The 27,921-nt window shown below is 42.8% G+C and overlaps 1 protein-coding gene across 2 annotated transcripts in view; it reads right to left on the bottom strand.

Annotated features, from left to right (window-relative positions):
* Nucleotides 1-6,589: 6,589 nt before the first annotated feature.
* Nucleotides 6,590-27,921, bottom strand: part of LOC139267126 (transcription factor E2F6-like) — a 52,200-nt gene continuing 30,868 nt past the window's right edge. The window contains exons 4-7 of one of the 2 annotated variants that reach the window (XM_070884963.1): nucleotides 22,631-22,745; nucleotides 16,353-16,527; nucleotides 13,386-15,292; nucleotides 6,590-10,099 (exon numbers count right to left, since the gene is read on the bottom strand). In XM_070884963.1, the coding sequence (XP_070741064.1) occupies nucleotides 13,386-15,292; nucleotides 16,353-16,527; nucleotides 22,631-22,745 (2,197 nt within the window). In that variant the 3' untranslated portion in view covers nucleotides 6,590-10,099. The remainder of the gene's footprint in view (nucleotides 10,100-13,385; nucleotides 15,293-16,352; nucleotides 16,528-22,630; nucleotides 22,746-27,921) is intronic. The other variant, XM_070884965.1, reaches the window with a different exon arrangement.

Raw genomic sequence — 27,921 nt, 5'->3', positions numbered from 1 at the left:
CGGGCAAGGAAGGAAACAGGCTACTGGTAGTACAAATGGACAATGGCAAAACCTGCCGGAGGCATGTAGACCAAGTCAAAAGCAGATTTACCAACAACTGCGGAACCAGAGGCAGACTACAATGTGGAACTCGCACCACACCTGGTGGACAGACAGAGGGAACAACCTGAGGAAAGGGCAATCCCAACAGACAGCCCAGGCGAGTCAACAACAATCACACCAATCGAAACAGACAGCCCAGGTGAGATACCAGCAACCACACCCAAAGAAAAACAGACACCAAGGCAAACAATTGAACCACAACTCAGATGCTCCACGCGAGAGCGTAGACCACCTGAGAAACTGAACCTATAAAGACAATAAGACCTTGGGGGAGGGTGATGTCATGTATCTTACATTATTATATATATCCTAACATGCTATACATGACTGTAATAAGATATGACCTGTAACCACCAGCATACCTTACCACCAGGGGTGCACTTGCAAGAGTACAGGTATATAAGGACAGGTCTCAGGCACGTGCGGCATTCCAGAGCTGTGAAATAAAGGTGCAGGTCCAGAGTGACCTTGACTTCACTACATGCCTCGTGTGAATCTGTACTGAGGGGACAGGACTTTACACACGTGTTTCACAATGTTTTTCTGTTTTGTGTAGATGTTACTTTCGGAGGGAACACCTGAGGAGGAGCGCAGCTTAAAAGAGTGAGCATCCAGCCACCGCAAGGAGCAGTGCGAGCAGGTAAAAGAGGGCGACAAAGGAGAACAGGGCGACTACATTCAACATCACAGGAAGGCAGGGAAATGATTGGTTGGTAAGTTTTTCTCTGTCTTTTCTTGCTTTAAATTAAGGGCCTTAGATTAGGGGCTGGGATTAATAACTAAAAACGAAATCTAATTAATTAAATACATTAGCGATGGCAGGACAGGCGATGTGTTTCTGCTGTTGCATGTGGGAGTTGGTTGACCCCATTGAGGTCCATCGTGACCACATCTGCAGCAAGTGTCTCCAGCTTGAGGAACTTCGGCTCCGTGTTGATGAGCTGGAGTCCGAGTTGCAGACACTACGACACATCAGGGAGGGGGACAGTTACCTGGACGCCGCGATCCAGGACCTAGTCACACCAATTAGAGTAATTAATTCAAATTCGATCCGTAGTCAGGGACAGGAGGGTGTGACTATGAGTGAGGAAGGTATGGGGACTCAGGCTGGAGTGATGGAGGAGCCTCGGCCCTGGCTCTTGTCCAACAGGTTCGAGGCTCTTACTCCCTGTGTGGACAAGAGCAGGGACTGCAGGGAGGATGAGCAAACTGACCACAGCACCGTGGTACAGGGGGCCATTCAAATGGGGGGAGTAAAAAGAAATGTTGTAGTGGTAGAGGACAGTATCATTAGGGGGATCGATACAGTTCTCTGCAGCCGAGAGCATGAGTTCCGAAGGCTGTATGGCCTGCCCGGTGCCCGGGTTAAGGACATCTCCTCAGGGCTGGAGAGGAACTCGGAATAGAAGGGGGAAGATCCAGTTGTTGTGGTCCACGTGGGTACCAATGACATAGGTAGGACAAAGAGGTTCGCTGAGAGATTATGAGCAGCTGGGGGCCAAATTAAAAAGCAGAACCACAAAGATAATAATCTCTGGATTACTACCTGAGCCACGAGCAAATTTGCATAGGGTAAATAAGATTAGAGAGTTAAACACGTGGCTCAAAGGGTTTTGGTTCGTGGGACACTGGCAACAGTACTGGTGTAGGAGGGAGCTGTTCCGTTGGGACAGTATGTTGCGGAACCAAGCAGAGAGCAGGCTATCTTAGATCTGATACTGTGTAATGAGACAGGATTAATAAATGATTACCTAGTAAAGGATCCTGTAGAAATGAGTGACCATAACATGGTTGAATTTCAAATTCAGTTGGAGGGTGAGAAAGTTAGTTCTCAAACCAGCGTCGTAAGCTTAAATAAAGGAGACTACAAAGGTATGAAGGCAAAGTTGGCTAAAGTGGACTGGGAAAATAGACTAAAGTATGGGACGGTTGATGAGCAGTGGCAGAAATTTAAGGAGATATTTCATAACTCGCAACAAAAATATATCCCAATGAGAAGGAAAGACTGTAAGAGAAGAGATAACCATATGTGGCTAACTAAGGAAATAAGGGATGGTATCAAATTGAAAACAAGCGCATACAATGTGGCCAAGACTAGTGGGAGGCCAGAGGATTGGGAAACTTTTAAAGGCAGCAAAGAACAACTAAAAAAAATGATAGAGAGGGAAGATAGATTAAGAAAGTAAACTAGCATGAAATATAAAAACAGATAGTAAGAGTTTCTACAAGTACATAAAAAGGAAAAGAGTGGCTTAAGTAAATGTTGGACCCTTAGAGGATGAGAGTGGGGAATTAATAAAGGAGAACAGGAAAATGTCAGAGACGTTGAACAAATATTTTGTATCGGTCTTCATGGTAGTGGACACTAAATACATCCCAATAGTGGATAATCAAGGGGCTGTAGGGAGGAACTTAATACAATCACTATCACTAATGAAGTAGTACTCAGTAAAATAATTGGACTAAAGGCAGACAAGTCCCCTGGACCTGATGGCTTTCATCCTAGGGTGTTAAAAGAAGTGGCTGCGGAGATAGTGGTTGCATTCGTTGTAATCTACCAAAATTCCCTGGATTCTGGGGTAGTCCCAGCGGATTGGAAAACGGCAAATGTAACCGCCCCTATTTAAAAAAATGAGGCAGACAAAAAACAGGAAACTACAGACCAGTTAGCCTAACATCTCTCATTGGGAAAATGCTGGAGTCCATTATTAAGGAAGCAGTAGCGGGACATTTGGAAAAGCATAATTCACTCAAGTAGAGTCAGCATGGTTTTATGAAAGGGAAATCATGTTTGACAAATTTGCTGGAGTTCTTTAAGGATGTAACGAGCAGGGTGGATAAGGGGGAACCAGTGGATGTGGTGTATTTGGATTTCCAGAAGGCATTCGATAAGGTGCCACATAAAAGGTTACTGAACAAGACAAAAGTTCATGGGGTTGGGAGTAATATATCAGCATTGATAGAGGATTTGCTAACGAACAGAAAAAAGAGTCGGGATAAATGGGTCATTTTCCGTTTAGTAAACAGTGACTAGTGGGGTGCCACAGAGATCGGTGCTGGGTCCTCAAATATTTACAATCTATATTAAGGACCGAGTGTAATGTAGCCAAGTTTGCTGATGATACAAAGATGGGTGGGAAAGCAAATTGTGAGGACACAAAAAATCTGCAAAGGGATATAGACAGGCTAAGTGAATGGGCAAAAATTTGGCAGATGGCGTATAATGTTGGAAAATGTGAGGTTATCCAATTTGGATAATAATAGAAAAGCAAATTATAATTTAAATGGAGAAAAATTACAAAATGCTGCAGTACAGAGGGACCTGGGCGTCCTTGTGCATGAAACACAAAATGTTAGTATGCAGGTACAGCAAGTAATCAGGAAGGCAAATGGAATGATGGCCTTTATTGGAAGGGGGAGAGAGTATAAAAGCAGAAAAGTCCTGCTACAACTGTACAGGGTATTGGTGAGGCCACACCTAGAGTACTGCGTACAGTTTTGATCTCCATATTTAAAGAAAGATATACTTGCATTGGAGGCTGTTCAGAGAAGGTTCACTCGGTTGATTCCAGAGATGAGGGGGTTGAGTTATGAAAATAGATTGAGTAAGTTGGGCCTTTTCACATTGGAAAGAGATGATCTTATCAAAATATATAAGATAATGAGAGGGCTCGACAAGGTGGATGCAGAGGATGTTTCCACTCATAGGGGAAACTAAAAATAGGGAACATTAAAACTGAGATGAGAAGGAATTTCTTCTCTCAAAAGGTTGTAAATCTATGGAATTCTCTGCCCCAGACAGCTGTGGAGTCTGGGTCATTGAATATATTTAAAGCGGAAATAAACAGATTTTTGAGCGATAAGGGAGTAAAAGGTTATGGGGAGCAGGCAGGGAAGTGGAGCTGAGTCCATGATCAGATCAGCCATGATATGTTGAGGAAGCAACTAGAGGGTTGGCCATCCTAGACTGGGTGATGTGTAATGAGAAAGGACTAATTAGCAATCTTGTTGTGCGAGGCCCCTTGGGGAAGAGTGACTATAATATGATAGAAAATTATAGAATTCCTTATTAAGATGGAGAGTGACACAGTTAATTCAGAGACTAGGGTCCTGAACTTAAGGAAAGGTAACTTCGATGGTATGAGACGTGAATTGGCTAGAATAGACTGGCGAATGATACTTAAAGGGTTGACGGTGGATAGGCAATGGCAAACATTTAAAGATCACATGGAAGAACTTCAACAATTGTACATCTCTGTCTGGAGTAAAAATAAAACGGGGAAGGTGGCTCAACCGTGGCTAACAAGGGAAATTAGGGATAGTGTTAAATCCAAGGAAGAGGCATATAAATTGGCCAGAAAAAGCAGCAAACCTGAGGACTGGGAGAAATTTAGAAGTCAGCAGAGGAGGACAAAGGATTTAATTAGGAGGGGGAAAATAGAATATGAGAGGAAACTTGCCGGGAACATAAAAACTAACTGCAAAAGCTTCTATAGATATGTGAAGAGAAAAAGATTAGTGAAGACAAACGTAGGTCCCTTGCAGTCAGATTCAGGTGAATTTATAATGGGGAACAAAGAAATGGCAGACCAGTTGAACAAATACTTTGGTTCTGTCTTCACGAAGGAAGACATAAATAACCTTCCGGAAGTACTAGGGGACCGAGGGTCTAGTGAGAAGGAGGAACTGAAAGATATCCTTATTAGGCGGGACATTGTGTTAGGGAAATTGATGGTATTGAAAGCCAATAAATCCCCGGGGCCTGATAGTCTGCATCCCAGAGTACTTAAGGAAGTGCCCCTTGAAATAGTGGATGCATTGGTGATCATTTTCCAACAGTCTATCGACTCTGGATCAGTTCCTATGGACTGGAGGGTAGCTAATATAACACCATTTTTAAAAAGAGAAAATGGGTAATTATAGACCGGTTAGCCTGACATCATAGTGGGGAAAATGTTGGAATCAATTATTAAAGATGAAATAACAGCGCATTTGGAAAGCAATGACAGGATCGGTCCAAGTCAACATGGATTTATGAAAGGGAAATCATGCTTGACAAATCTTCTGGAATTTTTTGAGGATGTAACTAGTAGAGTGGACAAGGGAGAACCAGTGGATGTGGTGTATTTGGACTTTCAAAAGACTTTTGACAAGGTCCCACACAAGAGATTGGTGTGCAAAATTAAAGCACATGGTATTGGGGGTAATGTACTGATGTGGATAGAGAACTGGTTGGCAGACAGGAAGCAGAGTCGGGATAAATGGGTCCTTTTCAGAATGGAAGGCAGTGACTAGTGGGGTGCCGCAGGGCTCAGTGCTGGTTACAATATACATTAATGATTTAGATGAAGGAATTGAATGTAATATCTCTAAGTTTGCAGATGACACTAAACTGGGTGGCGTTGTGAGCTGCAAGGAGGATACTAAGAGGCTGTAGGGTGACTTGCACAGGTTAGGTGAGTGGGCAAATGCATGGCAGATGCAGTATAATGTGGATAAATGTGAGGTTATCCACATTGGGGGCAAAAACAGAAAAGCAGAATATTATCTGAATAGCGGCAGATTAGGAAAAGGGTAGGTGCAACGAGACCTGGGCATCATGGTACATCAGTCATTGAAAGTTGGCATGCAGGTACAGCAGGCGGTGAAGAAGGCAAATGGTATGTTGGCCTTCATAGCTAGGGGTTTTGAGTATAGAAGCAGGTAGGTCTTACTGCAGTTGTACAGGGCCTTGGTGAGGCCTCACCTGGAATATTGTGTTCAGTTTTGGTCTCCTAATCTGAGGAAGGACGTTCTTGCTATTGAAGGAGTGCAGCGAAGGTTCACCAGACTGATTCCCGGGATGGCTGGTCTGACATATGAGGAGAGACTGGATCGACTGGGCCTTTATTCACTGGAGTTTAAAAGGATGAGAGGGGATCTCATAGAAACATATAAAATTCTGACGGGATTCGACAGGTTAGATGCAGGATGAATGTTCCTGATGTTGGGGAAGTCCAGAACCAGGGGACACAGTCTAAGGATAAGGAGTAAGCCATTTAGGACTGAGATGAGAAGAAACTTCTTCACTCAGAGTTGTTAACCTGTGGAATTCCCTGCAGCAGTGTTGTTGATGCCAGTTCATTGGATATATTCAAGAGGGATTTAGATGTGGCCCTTATGGCTAAAGGGATCAAGGGGTATGGAGAGAAAGCAGGAAAGGGGTACTGAGGTAAAAGATCAGCCATGATCATATTGAATGATGGTGCAGGCTCTAAGGGCCGAATGGCCTGCTCCTGCACCTATTTTCTATGTTTCTATGATCTTAATGAATGGCGGAGGAAGCTTGAGGGACCAAATGGCCTACTCCCGCTCCCATTTCTTATGTTCACTGAATGTAACTATTCTAATATGTCTGCAAATGGGTCGTATTCCCAGATATGCAATACAGCTGTTACTAACTTTCAAATCCTAAATAATATGTCAACCCACAGAAAAACACCAGATACCAAGTTCATGATTTTATTACACAGCTCATAAATTTAAAAAAACACATTACATAGTATTTATATTGACATATCAGCACAAAAAAGTGGTCTTCAAAAGGTATTAAATTATAATTGCATCTCCTAACAGCAGGCTGGGTCACGACTCAATCAAGTTAAATTCAAAATTATCAAAGTTTATCTAGATAAATTAAGTTGGTAATAATTACAATTTATTTAAGGAATATGGTGTAAAATGTCTGACTAAAGTATATCTTGAGGTTTTATGTACAGTACTGTAATTTGCCCATTTTGTAATTTGAGCAGCAATTCTGCCTACTATAAACACAATACAATTTAACATCTGCAAAAGAAGCACCCCAGTTTGTAAAAAAAAAGGTAGTGTTACAATGGAAGGACTTTTGAGGCAGAACCATGCAATTTTCACCTTTTTGCAGTTTAAGCCCAGCCACAGCTCTCTTCAACTATTGGTGGCATTAGTGATTTGCAATTGAGGAATCCAAATACCTTCACAAGTGAAGAGGAGAAAGTCTTCATGCATTTAAAGTGTGGAGGGAAAAAGTCAAATTAATTTTTGTGTCGTGTGAAATTCTGGTATCTCGCTGGGTAAAAACCTGAGCCAAGCACAAGGATTCTACCACCCTCATATCAAATGAAGTAGAAAGTATCAACAACCCCTTTAATTTGAGCTAACTTGATCTAGCCTGTGTTAAGTTACATATAATGGGCTCAATTTTTCCCAGTGATTTGCGCCGCTTTTTTGGCGCATGCCGCGCTTCTTTTGACCTAAGTTAAAAAATACAAGTTTCCTCAATCAATGTGCACCAGCATAACTCAGTTAGTTACGATTTTTTAAGGTTTTATTTGTGTCATAACGGGCGTAACCTGCCACCCGCGCCAATAAAGCAAGTTTGGCCAGCTCCAATCTGGCCAGTAAAGCAAGTTTGGCCAGCTTCAATTTACTCCAATTCTTCTTAGGACGGCGTATGTGGCCTCTGTGGAAAAACCTTCTGGTGAGTTAAGAAAATTGGCGCAGGTAAGTAAATCAACGCAGTAGATACCCAGACAGCAGCAGCAGCAGAGAGGTGAGAGTGGGAGGGGGAAGCCTTTTGGGCATAGTTAGGCACGAGGACTGGGAGGGAGGAGGCCGTTTGGTCTGGGATAGGTGCGGGGACCGGGAGGCCATTCAGCCTGGAATAGGTGCGGGGATTAGAAGGCCCTTTGGCCTGGGATAGGAGATGGGACCGGCCTCGGGAGGGGGGTGGGGGAAGATAGACTTTTGTCATTACACTTTAATAATTTAATGGAGGTAAGTTGCTGCAATGTTTAATGTGCTTGTGCAGGTTGCTGCGAGCTGGCTGTATGTTTCACTTTCCAGCCTCAGCCCACATTGTGTCCCTGGCTACCGAGGCAACCCGATCTTTTTGGCGCAGATCTTGGGCTCCACCCCCAAAACTAAAGGACAGGCTAGGCAGTGCCAAAATGAAGAATTCAAATGGGAAAACTTGGATGATTTTTTTTGGCGTACTTGGGCCAAAAAATAACGGGTGTACCTCTTCAAGTACGCCAAAAAAATAGCTTTGGGGAAAATTGAACCCAATAGCTTAAGCCTACACGTTTTGAAAAAAATACACTAATTTATACAGAATAAGATCAGGAAGGAAGATGGGTGATACAGCCAGGTCAAGCTAAATCCCACCAATACTGGCTGTGGAGCTTCATGGAAAGGGTTCAGCAACAGGGATGATTACTTCTCTTAACACTTGGAAAAACTTATTTACCCCCCACCCCAGACTATTTTTGGAGGTTAGGGGGGGAAAAAAAGGTATTTCCTAGCACTTTAGCAACCTGCTTACCAGAGTTATCCCTGTTTGAGGAGTTGAATGCTTAAGGTCGAGTCTGCGGTGCTATCCGCTTGAATAGCACCTACAAAAGCTATCATGCATTGGTTTCCTCTAATCTTAACTGTACATATTAGAGAAACAACACTTTGAGCCTTACTCGAGAGGATATTCAGGCTACAAAATGAGTCTTTTGATGAAGGGAAGGTACCTGGAGTAATGTGTGTGATCATCAATGTGGAGATCTAGTCATATTTTGACATATGCCTTTTTAAATTTCAAGGTAATCTCCCTACTGCTTCCTATCCCCTCTTGATTGACCTGGGTAAATAACAAACCTGCAGTCAGATTCTATTGCTGGGAAATTGCATGGTCTCCAATTTGCATGTTGTTGCAGAAATGGAGGTGAATTCAGAAATAGTTGATGTGGAGGGGAGGGGAGGGACAACAACATTTCAGTACTCATTGTAACAGCAAACTGATGTCCCAATGTGCTGCCTTGACATTGTCATGGTCACTGAGGCCTTTTAAAATTAATTAAAGATATTCTTTGAACACACCCTCAATGTTTGAGTAAAATAAATGTAAAAATATGATTTAATGTAGCGCCCATTAACCCATCAACAGGACAATCTTTCTATTTAGAAACCATATTCCAAGATGGTGGTTTGGTAATGTTAGGTAAATGCAGGATAAATATTTTTCTAAAAAAAAGCAACCATTTAGCAGAGTTTATTTTTAGACAGGGTTTAAGCATGGAAAGGTTCCAATGATTTTCATTATCGCATTCAGCTTCTTTGAAAACCTGATTCAGTTTACAAAGGAAACTATAAAAACATTTAGAACAAAAACTCCACCGTAAAAAAGGCAAGACTATGCAATATTGGTTGAATAGATTATCTTTTGCAACAGAGCTACTATTGGTCTCAGTGCAGGGGGAAAAAAAATCACATGGTTCTATCCTCAGTCTAGTAAGAGGTAAAGTGTAATTGATTTAATTCTGTTAAATAGGCAACCTAATCCTGTAAAAAGAATGGGAAATGGATTTTACTATGCATAACAAACTGACTGTAGTTAATAAGTTACACTGAATAATGCTTTCACTACAGCGGCGAGGTGAAAAAATGTAGTTTTCTCAGTATCAATTTTAATCATCAAATCTGTTTACCCCCCCCAAGATTTTACAGCAAATGAGAAAATGCTTACTATACACATTAACAGATAACATTCTGTAAATTTGTTGATATTTTTCATGATGCATTTTTCATGTGTTAAAATATTTACAAAAGCTAATTTTAGCAAGCAAGTTATCCTGGCAATTCACATTTTTCCAAAACTATACCCCAACTGATCTACCAAAAGTACTTGCCAACTGAAACCCTTGATACTAATATTTTTCCTGACTATTGTGCATACCCACATTACTAATTCATGGTAATGTACAATAAAAGTGGGTTGCAACTGTTTGTACATAATTTGTCAAGACATTTAGACTGCATGCCTTCACAAGACACCTTTACTTTTCTTTTGGCTCCTTAAGCAGGTTTTTGGACCAGTGGTCAGCAATAGAAAATCCAAGCTGTGTCATAACTAGACACTGAAGGTCTTTAGTATGTTACACGATTGTCCCAGTGCTGCACAATTACATACATCATTCTGTAAGTTTTTGCTCTGGAATAAAATGTAAAAAATAATTAAAACACACAAAAAATACAAACACAAGATTCAATGCAGATACCTGTACAATTTTATCCTGATGTGATGTAACAAATTGGACTTTAAAAAAAAAAATTAAGGTCACCACCTTCCCCCAATTTTCGAATCTTCTTTCCCCGTCTCCCAAAACCACTGCCTCCAATACCTCATTCTTATTGGGCGAGCCTCAAGTGTCAGCTTTGCTCAGTTGGCACTACTCTCACCAATGGGTCAGAAGACTCTAGGTTCAAGCCCCACACCAAGAATTGAGCACACAATCTAGGCTGAGTGCATCACTGAGTGTAGGATAGCCTACTAGAATAATGAGATCAAATTGGCCAAGGGGCATTATTCATCCAAACTCATCTTAAAAATAAACCTCAAGATCTTTTCAAAAATATAAAATAGGCAATAAGTAAAACAGGCTGCGGAATAGTCTGCTCAGGTTTCTCACTTATTGTTCATGATATGAATGTGATCTCAAAGAGCGCCACCTGGGGAATTGGCAATGGCTCAAAATAAATAGAAATCACCTGCCCGAGTTGCTTTCAAACCCTTCTAGTGATTAGGGTTGCCAACTCTGGTTGGATGCATTCCTGGAGGTTTCATCACCTGATCTCCCATCGCCAACTGCTCGGCCTAGTCAGTCATTTATCCCCATCTCCGAAAGTTTTATAACTAATCAACAATATTTTCCTGACTATTGATACCTGTACAATTTTATCCTGATGTGATTCAATAAACTGGACTTTTTTAAAATAAAAGGGTCACCCCTCCCCCAAATTTCTAATCTTCTCTCCTCCTCTCCCAAACCCACTGGCTCCAGTAAAATGAAAAAACAAAAATTTTTTAATGCCCCGATGTTTTTTTCTCTTGGGCTGCTCAGAGAAGCGTCCAGGAGATTAATCTTGGGAGACGCCAGGATATTCTTGGAGGGTTGGCAACCCTACTGGTGATCAGTTGCAGAAAAATATTTAGAAAGGTCTGGTGGAAGAAAGCAACCTTTCTTCCCTTACCCCTAAAACTAAATCACATTCACTCCCATTTCCATTGGAGAGCCTGAATAAAAACTATTGTTTGCATTTAACCCAATAAATATTAATGGAACATATTCCAATTAAACCCTGGAAATACCTTACTTAGAACCTTACTGGGAAGTATCTAATTTTAAAAAAAGGCAATGAGCAGGGGAACTGGGGATAAGTGAAAGAACCAGTGTTTCCTAGTTCAGGCTTGGAAATGGCATGTAAAAGTGGGAAGTCATAATGTAAAGTTTAAAAAAACAATTTTGGAAGAAAATAATTCTGATGATGAGATGTTTTACTGACACTGCCCTAAAAATATGTAATACACAAGAAGCTTAAAATAAAAAGCTTGAAATAACTTGATCACAGAATTTTAAAGTGGCAACCAATTACTTGTTCTAAGAACGTCTAATTAATGTATCAAACAGGAGATCATGTTGCAAGCTCCAACAGGAAATACAATAGGACAAGCATCAACAGGAATAAAGTAATTAACTACAGATACAACCTCCAAAATACAGAAAATCTCGGGACCGAGGCCATTCCGGTTTTCGGGTTTTTTCGGATTTTGGAACAGAAATCCGATGTCCCGAATCCGGAAACTCCTGGGCCGAGTTTCAGGTTTTCCCAGATTTTGGAGATGAAATCTGACATCACAAAATGTTGGCTCACAGCGCACTAAATGAACTCAAATTTCCCCAACCCCCTTTTCTGGCGCCCTCACCAGAGGTGCGTCGCTTTTGTCCGCCTCCAAGCGCACCGAAAATCTTCCTCCCGATTCTGGCTGCTCCCCAGCCTCTCTTCGGTGGTGGTATAGCGTGGCCAGTGGATTGGGGGTGGAGCCAGGTCCCGGCGCTGAAAACAGTGCCGGGACCTCTGCACATGCGCGCTAGAGTCTGCGCGCATGTACAGTAGCTCCTGGCAGGCCAAATCTGTGAGTGCGCGCGCTGCAGGCAGGAGGGGCCCGAAGCACGCCCTCCCTAGCCCTGGACGAACGAACTCCCTCATCGGCGGCTCGCTACGTTCCCCAAGGAACTTCTATATTTTATTTGTTATTTACGGATTGATTGGGTGCAGGGTTCCTTCTATTTTTTTATTTGTTATTTATTGATTGATTGATTGCTTATTACTTTGGTCTTGGTGCTTTAGGTGTAAGGTTCCTTCTATTTTTCATTTGTTAATTAATTGCTTATTACTTTTTGTGCTTTATTTAGCGCTTGGTGCAAATGTACTGCTTTGTTTAGTGCTTGGTGTTTTAAATGTATTTATGCTTCTTTGATATTGTTGTGAAGGTGTTTAGTGCTTTGCAAGGTCTCCTCCCCCCCACCCACCCCATCTCTGGCTGCCTGCGCTGATTTCTTAAGTCACCGCAAGATTTTTCTGAACGTAGAGAGTGCCCACTTACGCTGGCCTAAGTTAGTTTGGAGTAACTTTTAGCTGGCTAAACTTGATTAACTGGCCAAAACAAGCATAAGTGGCTGGTAACGCCCTCTTTTGAAAAAAAAACGAAACTTAAAAAAAAACCTAACTAACTCATTTACACTGGCACAAATTAAATAGCCAGAATTGCAACTAAAAAGATACTCCAGAAAAATCAAGTTGCTCCAAAAAAAAAAAAAGGAGCAACTCCTGGGGAAATTTGGACTCATAGTTAGGAAGAAAAAACGGCCTGGGAAAAACCGGCATTGCAGCCCTTGAAGACCTGCAAGAAAGGCAAGTTAAAAGTTTTAATTTTTTAAATTCTTTTGCAGCGATTCGATATAGTTAAGTGTCTTGCGAATGTTTTGCGATTTTTTTTTATTTTTTGCAATTTTTTTTTGGTGCGTGTGTGTGGGGTGGGGGGGATTATTTACAGAATACTGATCAGAATTCCGGTTTTCGGAAATTCTCGTTTTTGGAACTCCGGATTTCAGAGGTTGTACCTGTACCAGCATAACTGAAAACTAGGTCATTAATAACTATGAAAGGCACATAGGACTCAGTATGTTTATTGACATCCAGTACAAAATTCTGAAAGGTGAGCAAATTTATACAGGCCAATTTACTGGAGATTTATTCCAGTAATTCTTAATTCTGCAAGTTTGGTCTACAGTAGGGGTTCTCAACCTTTTTGCTTCTGAAGTCTCCCTCCTATGTTATAATAATTCCACGGACACCCTGTAATACAACACAAGTATATTTTCTGTATAAAAATTAGTTATACAATTAAACATATATATTTATTATTTTTGTTTTACTTAATGTGAAACTTGTTGCTGGTGCTGAGCAACAATTCTATCAAGACGTGGAGGTATCTTCGATAAGCACACGCGCATGTCATGGTCAATGTTCATCCTTGCTCGGTACTTCGTTTTCATTGATGTCATTGCTGAAAATCCAGCTTCGCATAAGTAGGTTGTACTAAATAGGACCAACTCTTTCAGTGCTGCAGAAGAAGCAGTGCTGTATTCATCGGAGCAGTCACACCAAAACGTCTCCAGCGGCATTTCAATGAAATTGGTTTTGAGGGAGCGGTCTGATGAAATGTCAATGAGCTCGTCTACTAGTTTTGATGGGACAGAGGGTGGCAGTTTAGCTTCCATATTCTCACTAAAAGGGTTTGCAGCCCACAGGTGTGTAGCAGATTGTTCTGTTGTGAGTTCCGGAAAGTAAGTATTAAATTTGTTGAGTAGACCAGAAAGATGTGCTACCAGTTGTGGTTTGATTACGTCAAAGTCAATGTTTCTTTCTTCAATGAAAGAATGCAAGAGCTCAAACATATCTGTAGTTCCCCCACAGACAAGAACTTTCCAGACTTGCAGTTTCCGTTTGAATGCGCCAATTCTTTCACACTGGGCAAAATAATGAGTTCTCCCACCTTGCATAGTTTTATTCAGCTTATCCATTTCACTGAATATGTCTGCAAGGTAAGCCAGTTTAGCTAGCCACAGGTCATCTTTTAGCACCTCGGCAAGTTCAGGATTCTCATCAGCTAAGAAAGTACATACCTCTTCCTTGAGATGAAATATATGGGTAAGCATTCTGCCTCGAGATAGCCATCTTACTTCTGTATGCATGAGCAAGGAATTGTGCTCTGCACCCACTTCCTCACAAAGTGCAGCAAAACACCTGGAGTTTGTTGCTCTGGATTTAATAAAATTAACGAGTGCTACCACTGTGTTGAGAACACCATGAAGGTCTGGTTCAATATCTTTTGCAGCAAGTGCCTCTCGGTGTAAAAAGCAATGTGTCCAAATAGCGCGAGGTGCAGCAGCTTTTATTTTTTGCACAACACAAGAATGCTTTCCGGTCACTGTTGCAGCCCCATCAGTACAGACCCCAATGCAATTTGTCCAGCTGATTTCTGCTGAAGTCATGAAATCATCTAACAATTTGAAAATATTGTCTGACTTTGTTGTTGTCTTGAATTCTTTGCAAAACAAAAAGTCTTCTTTTATTTCCTTATTCCACACATACCGAACATAGGCGAGTAAATGGGACATTTTAGAAATGTCTGTGCATTCATCAAGTTGTATAGCAAAGTCATTGTCACGCAGCTGATCAATGCACTGCAAAACGATATCTTCTGACATTAATGCAATCCGTTGTTTGACAGTGTCACTTGACATCGGTATTTTTTCCAGTTCCTTGGCCTTCTGCTCTCCAAACATTTCCCTTATGATTTCAATGGCACATGGCATTATCAACTCCTCAGCAATCGTATGCGATTTTTTTGCTTTAGCAATTTTCTGCGCCACTAAGTAGGATGAAACTACAAGCTTTTTATCAGTGGTAGTTGTGGATATCATTGCTGCTTTAGTAGCGAGCAGTTCCTTAGCCTTTTGCTCAAAAAACAAATATTGCTCATCCTTATATATTTCATGCTTGGTAATTAAATGTCTCTGTAATGTGTAAGGTTTCAAAGATCCATTTGACAGTACTTGTTCACAAATTACACACTGCGGTTGATGTATACCTCCACTTTCAGTACAAATAAAACCAAAATTCAAATAGCTGTCTTTGTATTTCCTTAATTTAGCAGGGTTAATGGCAGCTTTATGTTTTTTGCTCACAGCTCCACCTCCTCGGTGTTCTTCAGCCCTTACGGTTGAACTTGATGAAGGAAGTTCTGTAGCATCACTCTGTGGGTTTTGTTCTTTTGAAGCTGATGGGGAATTAAAAATTTATCCATATCTGGTATTTATTGTGTGCGTTTACAACTATTTTTCCTGTTCTTTGTAATTTATCTTGCTCCCGCTAAAATAGCTCGATTACACCTTAGGTAAAGTGAGAACGTATTACATAACCTGGGAACGATTTCATTTCTGTGCTTTCCGCATGTAATAAACACACACAAAAATTAACTTTTTTTCTACACATGCTCTGGTTACTTTTAGCAGTACCCTTGAAAGAGGGCCGCGAACCCCCGGTTGAGAACCTCTGGTCTACGGTACACACTGAACCAACACAACAGCTCCTTTGATAGCAAAGTCATTAAAGGCACTGCTCGATGTAAAGTGACTGTTTTTAAAGACACAAGTGGAAACTGATTTGTCCTATTAACTAACCAATTCATTGTCCCATTTGTCTAACTGAAATCACAACTGGTAGAATGAAGCTGAAGGGTTACAATGAGTCTTTAACTGATCTTTTCTATTTACAGCTACTGGTTGATCTCCTGTGTATTTCCATCATTCTCTGATTTTGTAATACAGCTAATTGATGTACTGGTAAGATTACCAAATCAAATAGAACAGTCAACGGAGACTCGGGTGACTAAGGTTTATGGTCCCTTCAGCCCATAGAAGCAATAGAAATATTATTCTCAATATTCCATAAAATCAACAAAAGTGTTACCATAATCCATGGTGGTCAGGGTTAAAATCTATATCCCAATACAGCCAATCTTTTGCACCATGAAGAAAAAGTCATAGGCATGACTTGATACCTGTACGGTGTTGATTTAAATGGCAATACTAGATAGAAACACAATGGTAGATTTTAGCTAATTCACACTCCTGACATGTGAATTAGTAAAATCTGCCCTTATATTCCCATCTAAATCGACTGTTTTGAACTTCGCCAAATTTCATAAAATTTACCCTGTAATTTCTAAATAAATTTTCTACCACCACCAAAAACCTAGATATCAAATTTTAATATGCAACGCCGTTAATAAAAATGTTGTTCATCCTATCTAATAAATCACACATAAGCAGCTTCACCTTTATCAGGTGGTAATGCTACTGTGTCATCCGTAGCTGAAGAAATCTCTTTATTCTCGCTCTTTGTGCCGTCTGTACCCTTTTTAAGAGGACAATGTTCTTCCTGGTTTTGCACTTCGCATACATAGACATCAATTGGTCCTTCAGTACTTTTTATATGAACCTGGATAGTTTCCTATACAAACAAAAAAGTTTTTTTAGAATCCTTAAAAGGGAATAAAATGCAAATGCTATAAAGAAACACAGGGATTGTGGGGTAGTTTCCACTTTGGGAGCAATTGGGAATCTGGGCTCAAATTGTGCTGGTTTTCCGAAGTGAACTTATGGTTCAAGTTTGTACTCAAAAGCATTTGCATAATCACAAATGTAAAATCTTCCATGAACCAACATAATAGAACATAATTGTTTTTTTCTTCCTTGCATTAAAAAATATTCATTGAGATATTTAAGAATGGTAACCTGGTGCAGTTGTATTAATACAGCTGAAAATGGGTTTATCACAAACAATATGGACTTTTAATAAGAGTGTCTAATCCGCCAGCTGTGAGTAACCTAATTTTAAAATCACTGAAAATGACTCAAAAACTATACTGAACCATTTATTAGTTTTACTGGTGTACACTAGTCACTTTCTTAGTAAAATAAATATTTTTTTATATTTAAAAACGTATAAACCCTGCCTACTAGTGTCTTTTCACCTAAACAAAATAAGCTTCCTTTGAAGAGCCTTCTTGAACAGTCGTAAACAGGCTCAATTGGCGGAAACTTGCCATGCTCATTATTTTGATCGGGGGAAGTGGCCAGTTTTGTGGGCAGGGCCAGCTTCTGGCGCAATATTTTTAAAAAAATGTTAAAGATCGTGGAAACTCGTCTTATGCTCGACGTAACTTGCCCTTAAATTATCTTTTACGCTGATTTCAGGAACAGAAAATCTAGACCAGTATTTCAACCTGGTCCACTTAATCTTCAGTTGTCCTTCCAAAAAAAAGTTAAATTGTCATTTAAACGAAAAAATGTCAAAGACAGCAACGAGTTTATGAAATATTCCCACAAAGTCTTATAATTACAAATAAAACCAAAGTTGCATCAGGCATTTCTAGTTATGCTTGCATTATCATCTACCTGCTGTTCATTAATCCCTTGGCACTAAAAGATGTAGTCCACAAAGTACTCCTCTGGTCAAACTTAATGGTTGGTATGAAATACTCTAGTGTTCCCATTGATGGGCAAATGGATAAAAATTACACCGAGCCAAACAGACCAAAAAGTTCCCCATTTCAATTACAGGTATGAACTTTGCGGTCTAGAGGATGACTGATGACATACCCGAAATATCAACTTCTGAAAAAGGCAGCACAGACAAGATGCCCCAGTGGTATACAACAATCTCTTTTTGGTTCTAGAGCTTGTGTTCTAAACCAGCTCAACTGGATAGGATGAAAAGTCTTTCTTCTTGATATTAGTAATACTGAGAGAAATGAAATCTGCAAATCTAGTACAGGTGCAGCGTCAAGAATCCGGAACCCTCGGGACCGAGGCTGTCCAGATTCCGAGCTTTTCCGGACTTTCGATCGTCTTTCTGACATCATGAATCCGGAAATACCTGAGCCCAGGTTCGGGTATTTCCAGATTTTGGAACGTCAGAAGGGGGGGGGCGGGGGGAGGGGGTGTCCCCGCCGAGAAGGAGCTGTTTGGGCAGGCCCTGCCTAAAAGGTGTTCAGGCAGGGCCCCATCGAGGAGAAGGTGTTCAGGCCGGCCGGCCCCGTCGCGGAGGTGGTGTTCGCGGGTGGGCTGCCGAGGAGGCCCCGAGCTAAGGGCAGCGGTGGCAAGGTAAGGACAGCTGGGGCAAGGCGAGCAGCGGCGAAGTGAGACCCGAGGTCAGGCAGTGGCCGGGCCCCCCCCCAGGCAATGGCGCCCCCACCCCCCCGAGATCGTCGGGTCTGGATCTCGGAACATTTTACAGATTTCGGACGACCCTGCCACCGATTGGTCCAGAGTCTGGAACATTCTGGATCTTCGACGCTGCACCTGTGATTGCAACCAGTTTCAATAGTGAACCGTAAGTTTGCAAAGTACATTCCTAGAGTCTAATGTTGGCAGCTGAATGGTTGGAATGAAACTGGTAGACATCTTGTGTTCAACTGAATCGCCCCTTCATGGAATTATTAGTTCTACAGTACCAATTCGCCTCAAGTCAATGGAAACTCTTGCCAGGAACCCTCCAACTCTAAAAATTCCTCCCTGCTCATCCTGCGTAAGGTATAAGAACACTTTTTCCTTCCCTCACCTACACAAAATTTTGTTATGATTTCCAGTAAGCCACAGTGACGATGTTAATATTGAGATTCAAACTTGGGTTCTCCAATTGAAACCACGAAGATGCAGATACTGGTCTCTAGAATCATTGCATTCCTATTTCTTTTGTAGGGGGCAATTTTTGTGTTCATTGGAACCATGAATTTCTGTACTGGAAAATGCAACATATTCCAATTTTGGACACCCAGTGTCAGCACTGAGCATGGCCAAGGACCCATCAACATACCTGAACTCAATTTCATAAGAGTACCCAATATTATTCTTTAGAACCTCTGCGTGAAATGGTCAACGCACTGAGAGTCTGTGGGGGCCCACAGGACAAAACTAGCCAGAGATGGAAACGTAACTGTTTTGTGACGGATTTGAATGCAAAAGAAAAAAAATCACCATTTGATTTTTACAGATGGATAAACACACATTTTTGCTATTTCCTGGGCCACATATCTCCATGCATTTAAAAGGGGAGGGCAAGCAGTCTGTTCCCAAACCACTGCCAATGTTTCTCTTTGCTAGCTGCCAGGATATGCAGGATAGCAATCAACAACAATTAGTATTTATATAGCGCCTTTAATGCAGTAAAACGTCCCAAGGCGCTTCACAGGAGAGTTATACGACAAAATAAATAAATCTGACACAGAAGAAGAAAATACGGCAGCTTGGACAAGGAGGTAGGTTTTCAGGAGCGTCTTGAAGGAGGAAAGAGAGGTAGAGAGGCGGAGAGGTTTAGGGAGGGAGTTCCAGAGCTTATGGCCCGGGCAGCTAAAGGCACGGACACCAATTACTGAGCAGTTATAATCAGGGATGCTTAAGAGGGCAGAATTTGAGGAGCGCAGACATCTCGGGGGGGGTTGTGAGGCTGAAGGAGATTACAGAGATAGGGAGGGGTAAGGTCATGGAAGTATTTGTAAACAAGGATGAGAATTTTGAAATTGAGGGGTTGCTTAACCGGGAGCCAATGTAGGTCAGCGAGCACAGGGGTAATGGGTGAGTGGGACTTGGTGCAAGTTAGGACATGGGCTGCTTCAAGTTTACGTAGGGTAGGGTGGGAGGCCAGCCAAGAGTGAGTTGGAATAGTCAAGTCTAGAGGTAACAAAGGCATGGATGAAGGTTTCAGCAGCAGATGAGCTGGGGCAGGGGCGGAGACGGGTAATATTACAGAGGTGGAAATAGGTGGTTTTAGTTACGCCGCGGATATATGGCCAGAAGCTCATTTCAGGGTCAAATATGACACCTAGGTTGCGAACAGTCTGGTCCAGCCTCAGAGAGATGCTGGGGAGAGGGAATGCAGTTTGTGGCGGGGACCAAAGACAATGGCTTTGGTCTTCCCAACATTCAACTGGAGAAAATTTCTGCTCATCCAGTACTGGGTGTCAAACAAGCAGTCTGACAAATTAGAGACTCTTCAGCGTACATGTGGAAACTGACACCGTGTTTTCGGATGATGTCGCCAAGGGGCAGCATATAGATAAGAAATAGGAGGGGGCTAGACAGCTAGATAGATTCTTGGGGGACACCAGAGGTAATGATCCGGGAGTAGGAAGAGAAGCCATTACAGATGATTTTCTGGCTATGATTAGATAGATAAGAATGGAACCTGGCGACGATGGTGGCGAGGCGTTGGAGGAGGATGGAGTGGTCAACCATGTCAAAGGCCGTGAAGGACGCGGAGAGATAAGTTTACCTTTGTCACTTGTGACTTTGATGAGAGCAGTTTCGGTTCTGTGGCGGGGCAGAAATCAGATTGAAGGGATTCAAACATGGAGTTCAGGGACAAATGGGCACGGATTTGGGAGGCAACAACACGTTCAAGGACTTTGGAGAAGAAATGGAGATTGGAGATAGGGCAGTAGCTAGCAAGCACAATGGGGTCAAGGGTTGTTTTTTTGAGAGGGGTGACCACGGCAGGTTTGAAGGAGAGGAGGACCATACCGGAGAAGAGAGAACCGTTAACAATGTCAGCTAACATGGGAGCCAGAAAAGGAAGTTGGGTGGTCAGCAGTTTAGTGGGAATAGGGTTAAGAACATAAGAAATAGGAGCAGTAGGCTATTTGGCCCCTCGAGCCTGCTCCGCCATTCAATAAGATCATAGCTGATGTTCCATAGAGAATTCCATAGATTTACAACGCTCAGAGAAGAAATTCCACCTCATCTCAGATTTAAATGGTTGGCCCCTTACTCTAAGACTATGTCCCCTAGTTTTAGTTTCCCCTCACCTCTCTACATCCACCTTGTCGAACTCCCTCATTATCTTATATGTTTCAATAAGATCACCTTTCATTCTTCTGAACTCCAATGTGTATAGGCTCAGCCTACTCAACCTTTCCTCATCTCCGGAATCAACCGAGTGAACCTTCTCTGAACAGCCTCCAATGCAAGTATATCCTTCCTTAAATACGGAGACCAAAACTGTCGCAGTACTCAATACCCTGTACAGTTGTAGCAGGACTTCTCTGCTTTTATACTCTATCCCCCTTGCAATAAAGGCCAACATTCCATTTGCCTTCCCGATTACTTGTTGTACCTGCATACTAACTTTTTGTGTTTCATGTGTTTAAGGTGTTCTGGTTAAGGGAGCAGGAAGTGGGTCTCGTGAACAAGAAGAGCGTAGAGAGGTCAAGAGTGGAGATCGGAGAGAAACTGGAGAAAGATGAGAGTTCAGGGCTAGGTCAGGGGGAAACCTCACATGAAGTTTGGCCCGGTGGGCTAGGGGAAGGAAGGCAAAGGCAGCTGATCAGATGGTCTCAATCTTTGAGACAAGGAAGTCCATGAGCTCCTCACACTTGTTTTTGAAGGTGAGTGTGGTGGAGACAGGGGAGAGGGGTTTAAGAAGACAGGTAGCAGTAGAGAATAGTAGCCGGGGGTTATCTTTGTAATCCAGAATGATCCTGGAACAGTGAGCAGTTTTGGCAGACAAGAGTAAGACCCGATAACACTTTATGTGGTCCTGCCAGATCTGGCGGTGAGTAGCTAAACCAGTTAGCCACCACATCCGTTCCAAGTCTGCACCCCTGAGAGTTGAGGGAGTGAAAATGAGGACCGTACCAGGGGGAATGGCCAGTGTGAGAGAGTAACGGTTTTAATAGGGACTAGGGCATCAAAGGTGGTGGTGAGGGTGTGGTTGAACAGATCGGTGGCTGCAGAAATGTCATGGTGAATGGAGGGCCGAAGGCTGGACAGTTTGGAGTTGATAAGTGCAGTTGTAAGAGTTTGGAGAGAGTTTTTTCCCAGGGGCAGATGCAGGAGGAAGTAGAATTGAGTGGGAAAGGAGGATGTGGGTTGAGAGCGATACAAGGAAATGGTCAGAATTGGCCTTATCTGCAACTGACACGGTAGGAATAGCGAGGCCACGAGAGGTGGCAAGATCAAAGGGGTGGCTGTGAATATGGGTTGGGGAGTTCACATGGAGGGAGAGATTAAGGGAGGATAGGAGGGTAGTGAGCTCAAAGGAGAGGGAACATGGAGATTGAAATCATCGAGGATTAGAAGTTGCTCAGTGCAAAGGTTGAGAGAGGAAAGCAGTGAAGATATATCAGTGCTAAAATTTTTATCGTGCTTTGATGAGCGATAGAGAACGAGAATTTTAAATGAGAGGTGAGAGGGGTGGAATAAGGTGAGATATCAAAGGAGGAGAAGGTGCGGAGGAGTAGGGAGACAGACCAAGGTATGATTTGGTGATGAGAGCCACACTGCCATCACGCGGTCTGGGCGGTGCAAATGGTGGAAGGTATAGCCAGGTGGGGAGGCTTCGTTTAAAGGTAAGGTGTCATCATCCCTCAGTCAAGTTTCCGGCAAGGCCATGATATCGATGCAATCATTCACAATAAGCTCATGGATGGCAAAGACCTTGTTCACAAGGATTGCTTCATTTTAAGATGCTAATTCAACATCAGCTTACAAATGTATTCAGTCAGATGCAGGCCAACAGATATGCTAGAAACTGAAAAGGAGAACATGCATCTTACCTCTTTAGGAATAGGTATTTCCAGTTTGGTTTCTTGGGGAGCTTTGATTGCAATTACAATCTGTTCTTCGAAGGCTTGAAGGCTGTGTAGGTCCTGATAAGTTACATATGCTAGTGTATTACTTTGTTAAGTTAAACTAATTGCAATATGTGGAAAATACAGGGATTTTAATGATACACCGATGCAAATGTTTAATTGAAATACTACACGAAAGCACATTTGCAAATTTTCTGCAACTTAAGGTGAATTCAAGCTTAATCATACTAGTTTGATGTAGGTTTATTCCAGAACATAGTAAAACAATATCACAACAGATTTTAATGTAAATATGCCATTAGTTTCTTCCATCATTGATCAATTACTAAAAATTATTTCAGGAGTGCAAGATAAAATGCAGAAGACTTAAATACACTCTTAAAAACATGACTATTTAGTGGGACTGTGCTCACCAAGAGAGTTGTTCCTTATCTATAAATTTCCCTATGGCCTCACTCCACCCCACAGCTCAGACCCTCCATTCATTCAAGTCTGGACCAGCATCATAGAAATTTACAGCACAGAAGGAGGCCATTTGGCCCTTTGAGTCTGTGCCGGCAGACAAAGAGCTATCGAGCCTGATCCCACTTTCCAGTGCTTGGTCCGTAGCCTTGTAAGTTGCGGCACCAAGTGCATATCCAAGTACTTTTTAAATGCTATGAGGGTTTCTGCCTCTACCATCCTTTTAGGCAGTGAGTTCCAGACCTCCACCACCCTCTGAGAAAAAATGTCTCCTCAAATCCCCTTTAAACCTCCTACCGATTACTTTAAATCTATGCTCCCTGGTTATTGACACCTCTGCTCAGGGAAATGGGTCCTTCCTATCCACTCGATCTAGGCCCCTATAATATTATACACCTCAATTAGGTCTTCCCTCAGCCTCCTCTGTTCCAAAGAAAGCAACCACAGCCTATCCAATCTTTCCTCGTAGCTAAAATTCTCCAGTCCAGGCAGCATTCTCGTAAATCTCCTCATATTCTATGCCTCGGCTAATAAAGGCAAGTATCCCGTAGGCCTTCTCAGCCACCTTATCTACCTGCCCTGCTATCTTCAGGCACTCCAAGGTCCCTCTGTCCTTCTACACTTCTCAGTGGCCCATCATTTGTTGTGTATTCCCTTGCTTTGTTAGCCCTCCCCAAATGCACTATCTCACACTTCCCCGGATTGAATTCCATTTGCCACTGTTCTGCCACCTGACCAATCCATTGATATCTTCCTTCTTCATTATCAACCACACGGTCAATTTTTGTATCATCTGCAAACTTCTTAATCATACCCCCTTCATTCAAGTCTGAATCATTGATATATACCACAAAAAGCAAGGGGCCTAGTAGTGAGCCCTGCGGAATCCCACTGGAAACAGCCTTCCAGTCACAGAAACATCCATCGACTATTACCTTTTGCTTCCTGCCTCTGAGCCAATTTTAGATCCAACTTGCCACTTTGCGTTGGATCCCATTGGCTTTTACTTTCGTGGTCAGTCTACCATGTGGGACCTTATCAAAAGCCCTGCTAAAGTCCATATACACCATATCAAATGAACTATCCTCATCGACCCTCCTTGTTGCCTCCTCAAAAAATTCAATTAAGTTAGTCAGATACGAAAATCCGTGTCTTTCTAAATTAAGATTTATCCTGTCCCTCAGAATTTTTTCAAGTAATTTTCTCATCACCGAGGATAGGCTGACTGGCTTGTAATTACTCGGTCTATCACGTTCTCCCTTTATAAACAACAGTACAACATTAGCCGTCCTCCAGCACCACACTTGTAGCCAGAGAGGATTGGAAAATGATGGTCAGAGCCTCTGCTATTTCCTCTCTAGTTTCTCTTATCAGCCTGGGATACATTTCATCCGGGCCTGGAGATTCAGCCACTTTCAAAGATGCTAAACCCCTGAATACTTCCTCTCTCACTATTTATTTCATAATATTTCACATTCCTCCTCTGATTGCAACGTCTCTCTCTCGCTTTTTGAAAACAGACGCAACGTATTCATTAAGAACCATATCCGCATCTTCCGCCTCGATACAGATTACCTTTATGGTCTCTAATAGGCCCTACTCTTTATTCTCTTGCTCTTAATTTATTTATAAAACATCTTTGGGTTTTCCTTGAGTTTACTTGCCAATATTTTTTCATGCCTTCTGTTTGCTTTCCTAATTTCCTTTTTAATTTCACCCCTGCACTTTCTATACTCCTCCAAGATTTCTGCAGTATTGAGCCGTCGGTATCTGTCATAAGCTTTCCTTTTTTGCTTGATCCTACCCTGTGTGCTCCTTGACATCCAGGGGACTCTAGATTTGTTAGTCCCACCCTTTTTCTTTAAGGGAACTTACTTGCTCTGAATCCTCACTATCTTCTCCTTGACTGACTTATCTTCAAGTAGCTGTTTCCAGTCCTCTTTGGCTAAATCACATCTTAGGTTAGTAAAATTGGCTTTTCCCTAATTTTTATTCGTGGTTTGTCTTTGTTCTTTTCCATAACTACCCTAAATCTAACTGAATTGTGATTACTACCACCAAAATGCTCTCCAACTGATACCCCTTCCACCTGTCCTGCTTCATTCCTTAAAACTAAGTCCAGAACCACCCCTCTCTTGTTGGGCTTGCTACATACTGGCTAAATAAGCTCTCCTGAATGCATTTGAAGAATTCTGCTCCCTCTAAACCTTTCACACTAATTCTATCGCAGTTAACATTAGGGTAATTGAAATCCCCTACAACTGTCCTATTGTTTTTGCACTTCCCAGAAATGTGCCTACATATTAGCTCTTCTATCTCTCTCTGACTGTTTGGGGGCCTTTAGTACCCGCCCAGCAGTGTGATTGCCCCTTGTTGTTCGTCAGTTGATCATCCCTCCTCACAGCTGTAATTGTTTCTTTAAATCAATATTGCGACCACCCCTCCTTTTTTATCCCCCTCTCTCTCTCATTTGAAAACCGTGTAACCAGGAATGTTGAGCTGCCATTCCTGCCCTTCTTTCAGCTATGTCTCAGTAATAGCTATATCATCATACTCCCAAGTGTCTATCTGTGCCCTCAGCTCATCTGCCTTATTCCTTGCATTGAAGTATAAACCATTTAGCACTGCCGAACTCCCTTGTCAATTTCCTAGCCTTTGTTTCCTCTGCCTTCCAAAGCCCGCTTACTAATTTTCTGCCTTCCATTTCCAGCTTTGCTTCTCTCCCTTCTGAATCTAATCTCAGGTTCCCATCCTCCTGCCAAGCTAGTTTAAACCCTCCCCAATAGCACGAGCACTAGCAAACCGCCCACCGCCCCCGCCCCCCGCCCCCCCCCCCCCCACCCCATCCGTGAGGATATTGGTCCCGGCTCTGTTGAGGTGCAGCCTGTCTGGCTTGTATAGGTCCCACCTCCCCCAGAAACTATCCCAATGCCTTAGGAATCTAAAGCCCTCCCTCCTGCACCATCTCTCCAGCCACACATTCATCTGCTCTATCCTCTTATTTCTGTACTCACTAGCATGTGGCACCGGGAGTAATCTGGATATTACTACCTTTGAGGTGCTGCGTTTTAATCTCTTTCCTAGGTACCTAAAATCTGCCTGCAGGACCTCATCCCTCTTTCTACCTATGTCATTGGTACCAATATGGACCACGACCTCTGGCTGTTCACCCTCCCCCATAGAATGTCCTGCAGCCATTCAGCGACATCCTTGACCTTGGCACCAGGGAGGCAACACATCTATGGCAGCAGAAACACCGCTCTGTTCCCCTATGAAATCCCCTACCATTTTTGCTCTTCTACTCTTCTTCCTCCCCGTCTGTGTGGCTGAGCCACCAATGATGCCGTGGACTTGGCTCTGGCTGCACTCCCCAGAGGAACCATCGCCCTCACCAGTATCCAGAACTGAAAACTGGTTAGCACTCAGGGGACTCCTACCCTACCTGCCTGGTCCATCTCGTCTGTCAGGCGGTCACCCATTCCCTCTCTACCTGCACACTCATAAGCTGCGGGGTGACCACCTCCTGAAAAGTGCTATCCACAAAGCTCTCGGCCTCGCGGATGCACTGCAGTGATGCCAGCCACTGCTCAAGCTCCGAAACCCAGAGCTCAAGCTGCTCCAACTGGCGACACTTCCTGCACACATAGTCGTTCAGGCCACGAGAAGCATCCAGGACTTCCCACATGGCACAGGATGTGCACTCCACGGGACTGAGCTGCCCTGCCCTGCCTCTATGGAGTGCAAAAGTATCGCTGGGCGCTAAATATTTGAATCTGCTGGGAACTTCCGCTTTAGCGCTCCAAGAGGGAAGTGGAGAGCTAAATCAAGCACGTAAAGGGAGTGAGAGGGGCAGTAGTGGCAGAGCGCTGCACAATGGTCCGTGCAGTGCTGCCAGTTGTACAGGCTCCTTCTCTCCCTTCAATTGCAATACTGTGTTGATTGAATCCTAAGGCTGTGTCGGCACCTGCGATACGCGCATAACAGCCCCAAGCCCACTGAGAGCAATCGCGGGGTACAAAAAAAGCAAAATTCAACACACTGGGAACATAATTAAATTTTGTCCTACCTGACTACCACTGCCTTTAAGTAGCGCTCCCCAAGTGGCCAGCTGAGGGTGACAGCGCCTCCTGCAGCTGCCGTTGTTGACGTCCCGTGATGCTGCAGTGGGTGTATGTGAATTTTACATCCGGGGCGATAAGGGGGTGCTGCGTAAAGGATGACTTCACACTCTCCGGGGTGCAAGAAATTGAGGCGGTAAGTATTTGCACCAGCGCAAACACGCCAGAGAAGTCCGCGGGCATCGGTGATTTCGCCGCGCCCAGACGGTAACCCCTTCGTGCCCCGTTAGTGACCCCGGAGGTGCCAACGGGAGGCGCAAACCAGCCCAATTTCTCCCCCATAGACTTTAAAATAGAAGCTCACATCTTACACTATGAAACCAGCCACAGCCTTTAAACTGACCTAGCTTCTCTGCTGATTGATTCAGTGTTAAACACAGAACTTTCCTCCTGGCTGGAAAGCTGAAACTAACTCTTGAGCCCATGAAGCCCAGTATAATCCAGTCATTAGAGACCCTGGCTATGTACTGTCTATCAAAGAAGCCAATCAATTACCTTGTTCCCCTTTCAAAGGTCTTCGACACAGCTGTTCATCCAACCCACTAACCCAGGCTCAGCCCAATTCTTTGACCAGTGTCAAGGTGACTTGGGAATATCTCCAAAGACATGTCCAAATAAATGACGACCATACCCTTGTCAATAAATTACCAGATGGCTAACCTTGACAATGCCAAA

Source organism: Pristiophorus japonicus, chromosome 7 (assembly GCF_044704955.1).
Source record: "Pristiophorus japonicus isolate sPriJap1 chromosome 7, sPriJap1.hap1, whole genome shotgun sequence".
NCBI lineage: Eukaryota > Metazoa > Chordata > Chondrichthyes > Pristiophoridae > Pristiophorus > Pristiophorus japonicus.
This window is presented reverse-complemented; position numbering and strand designations above follow the sequence as displayed.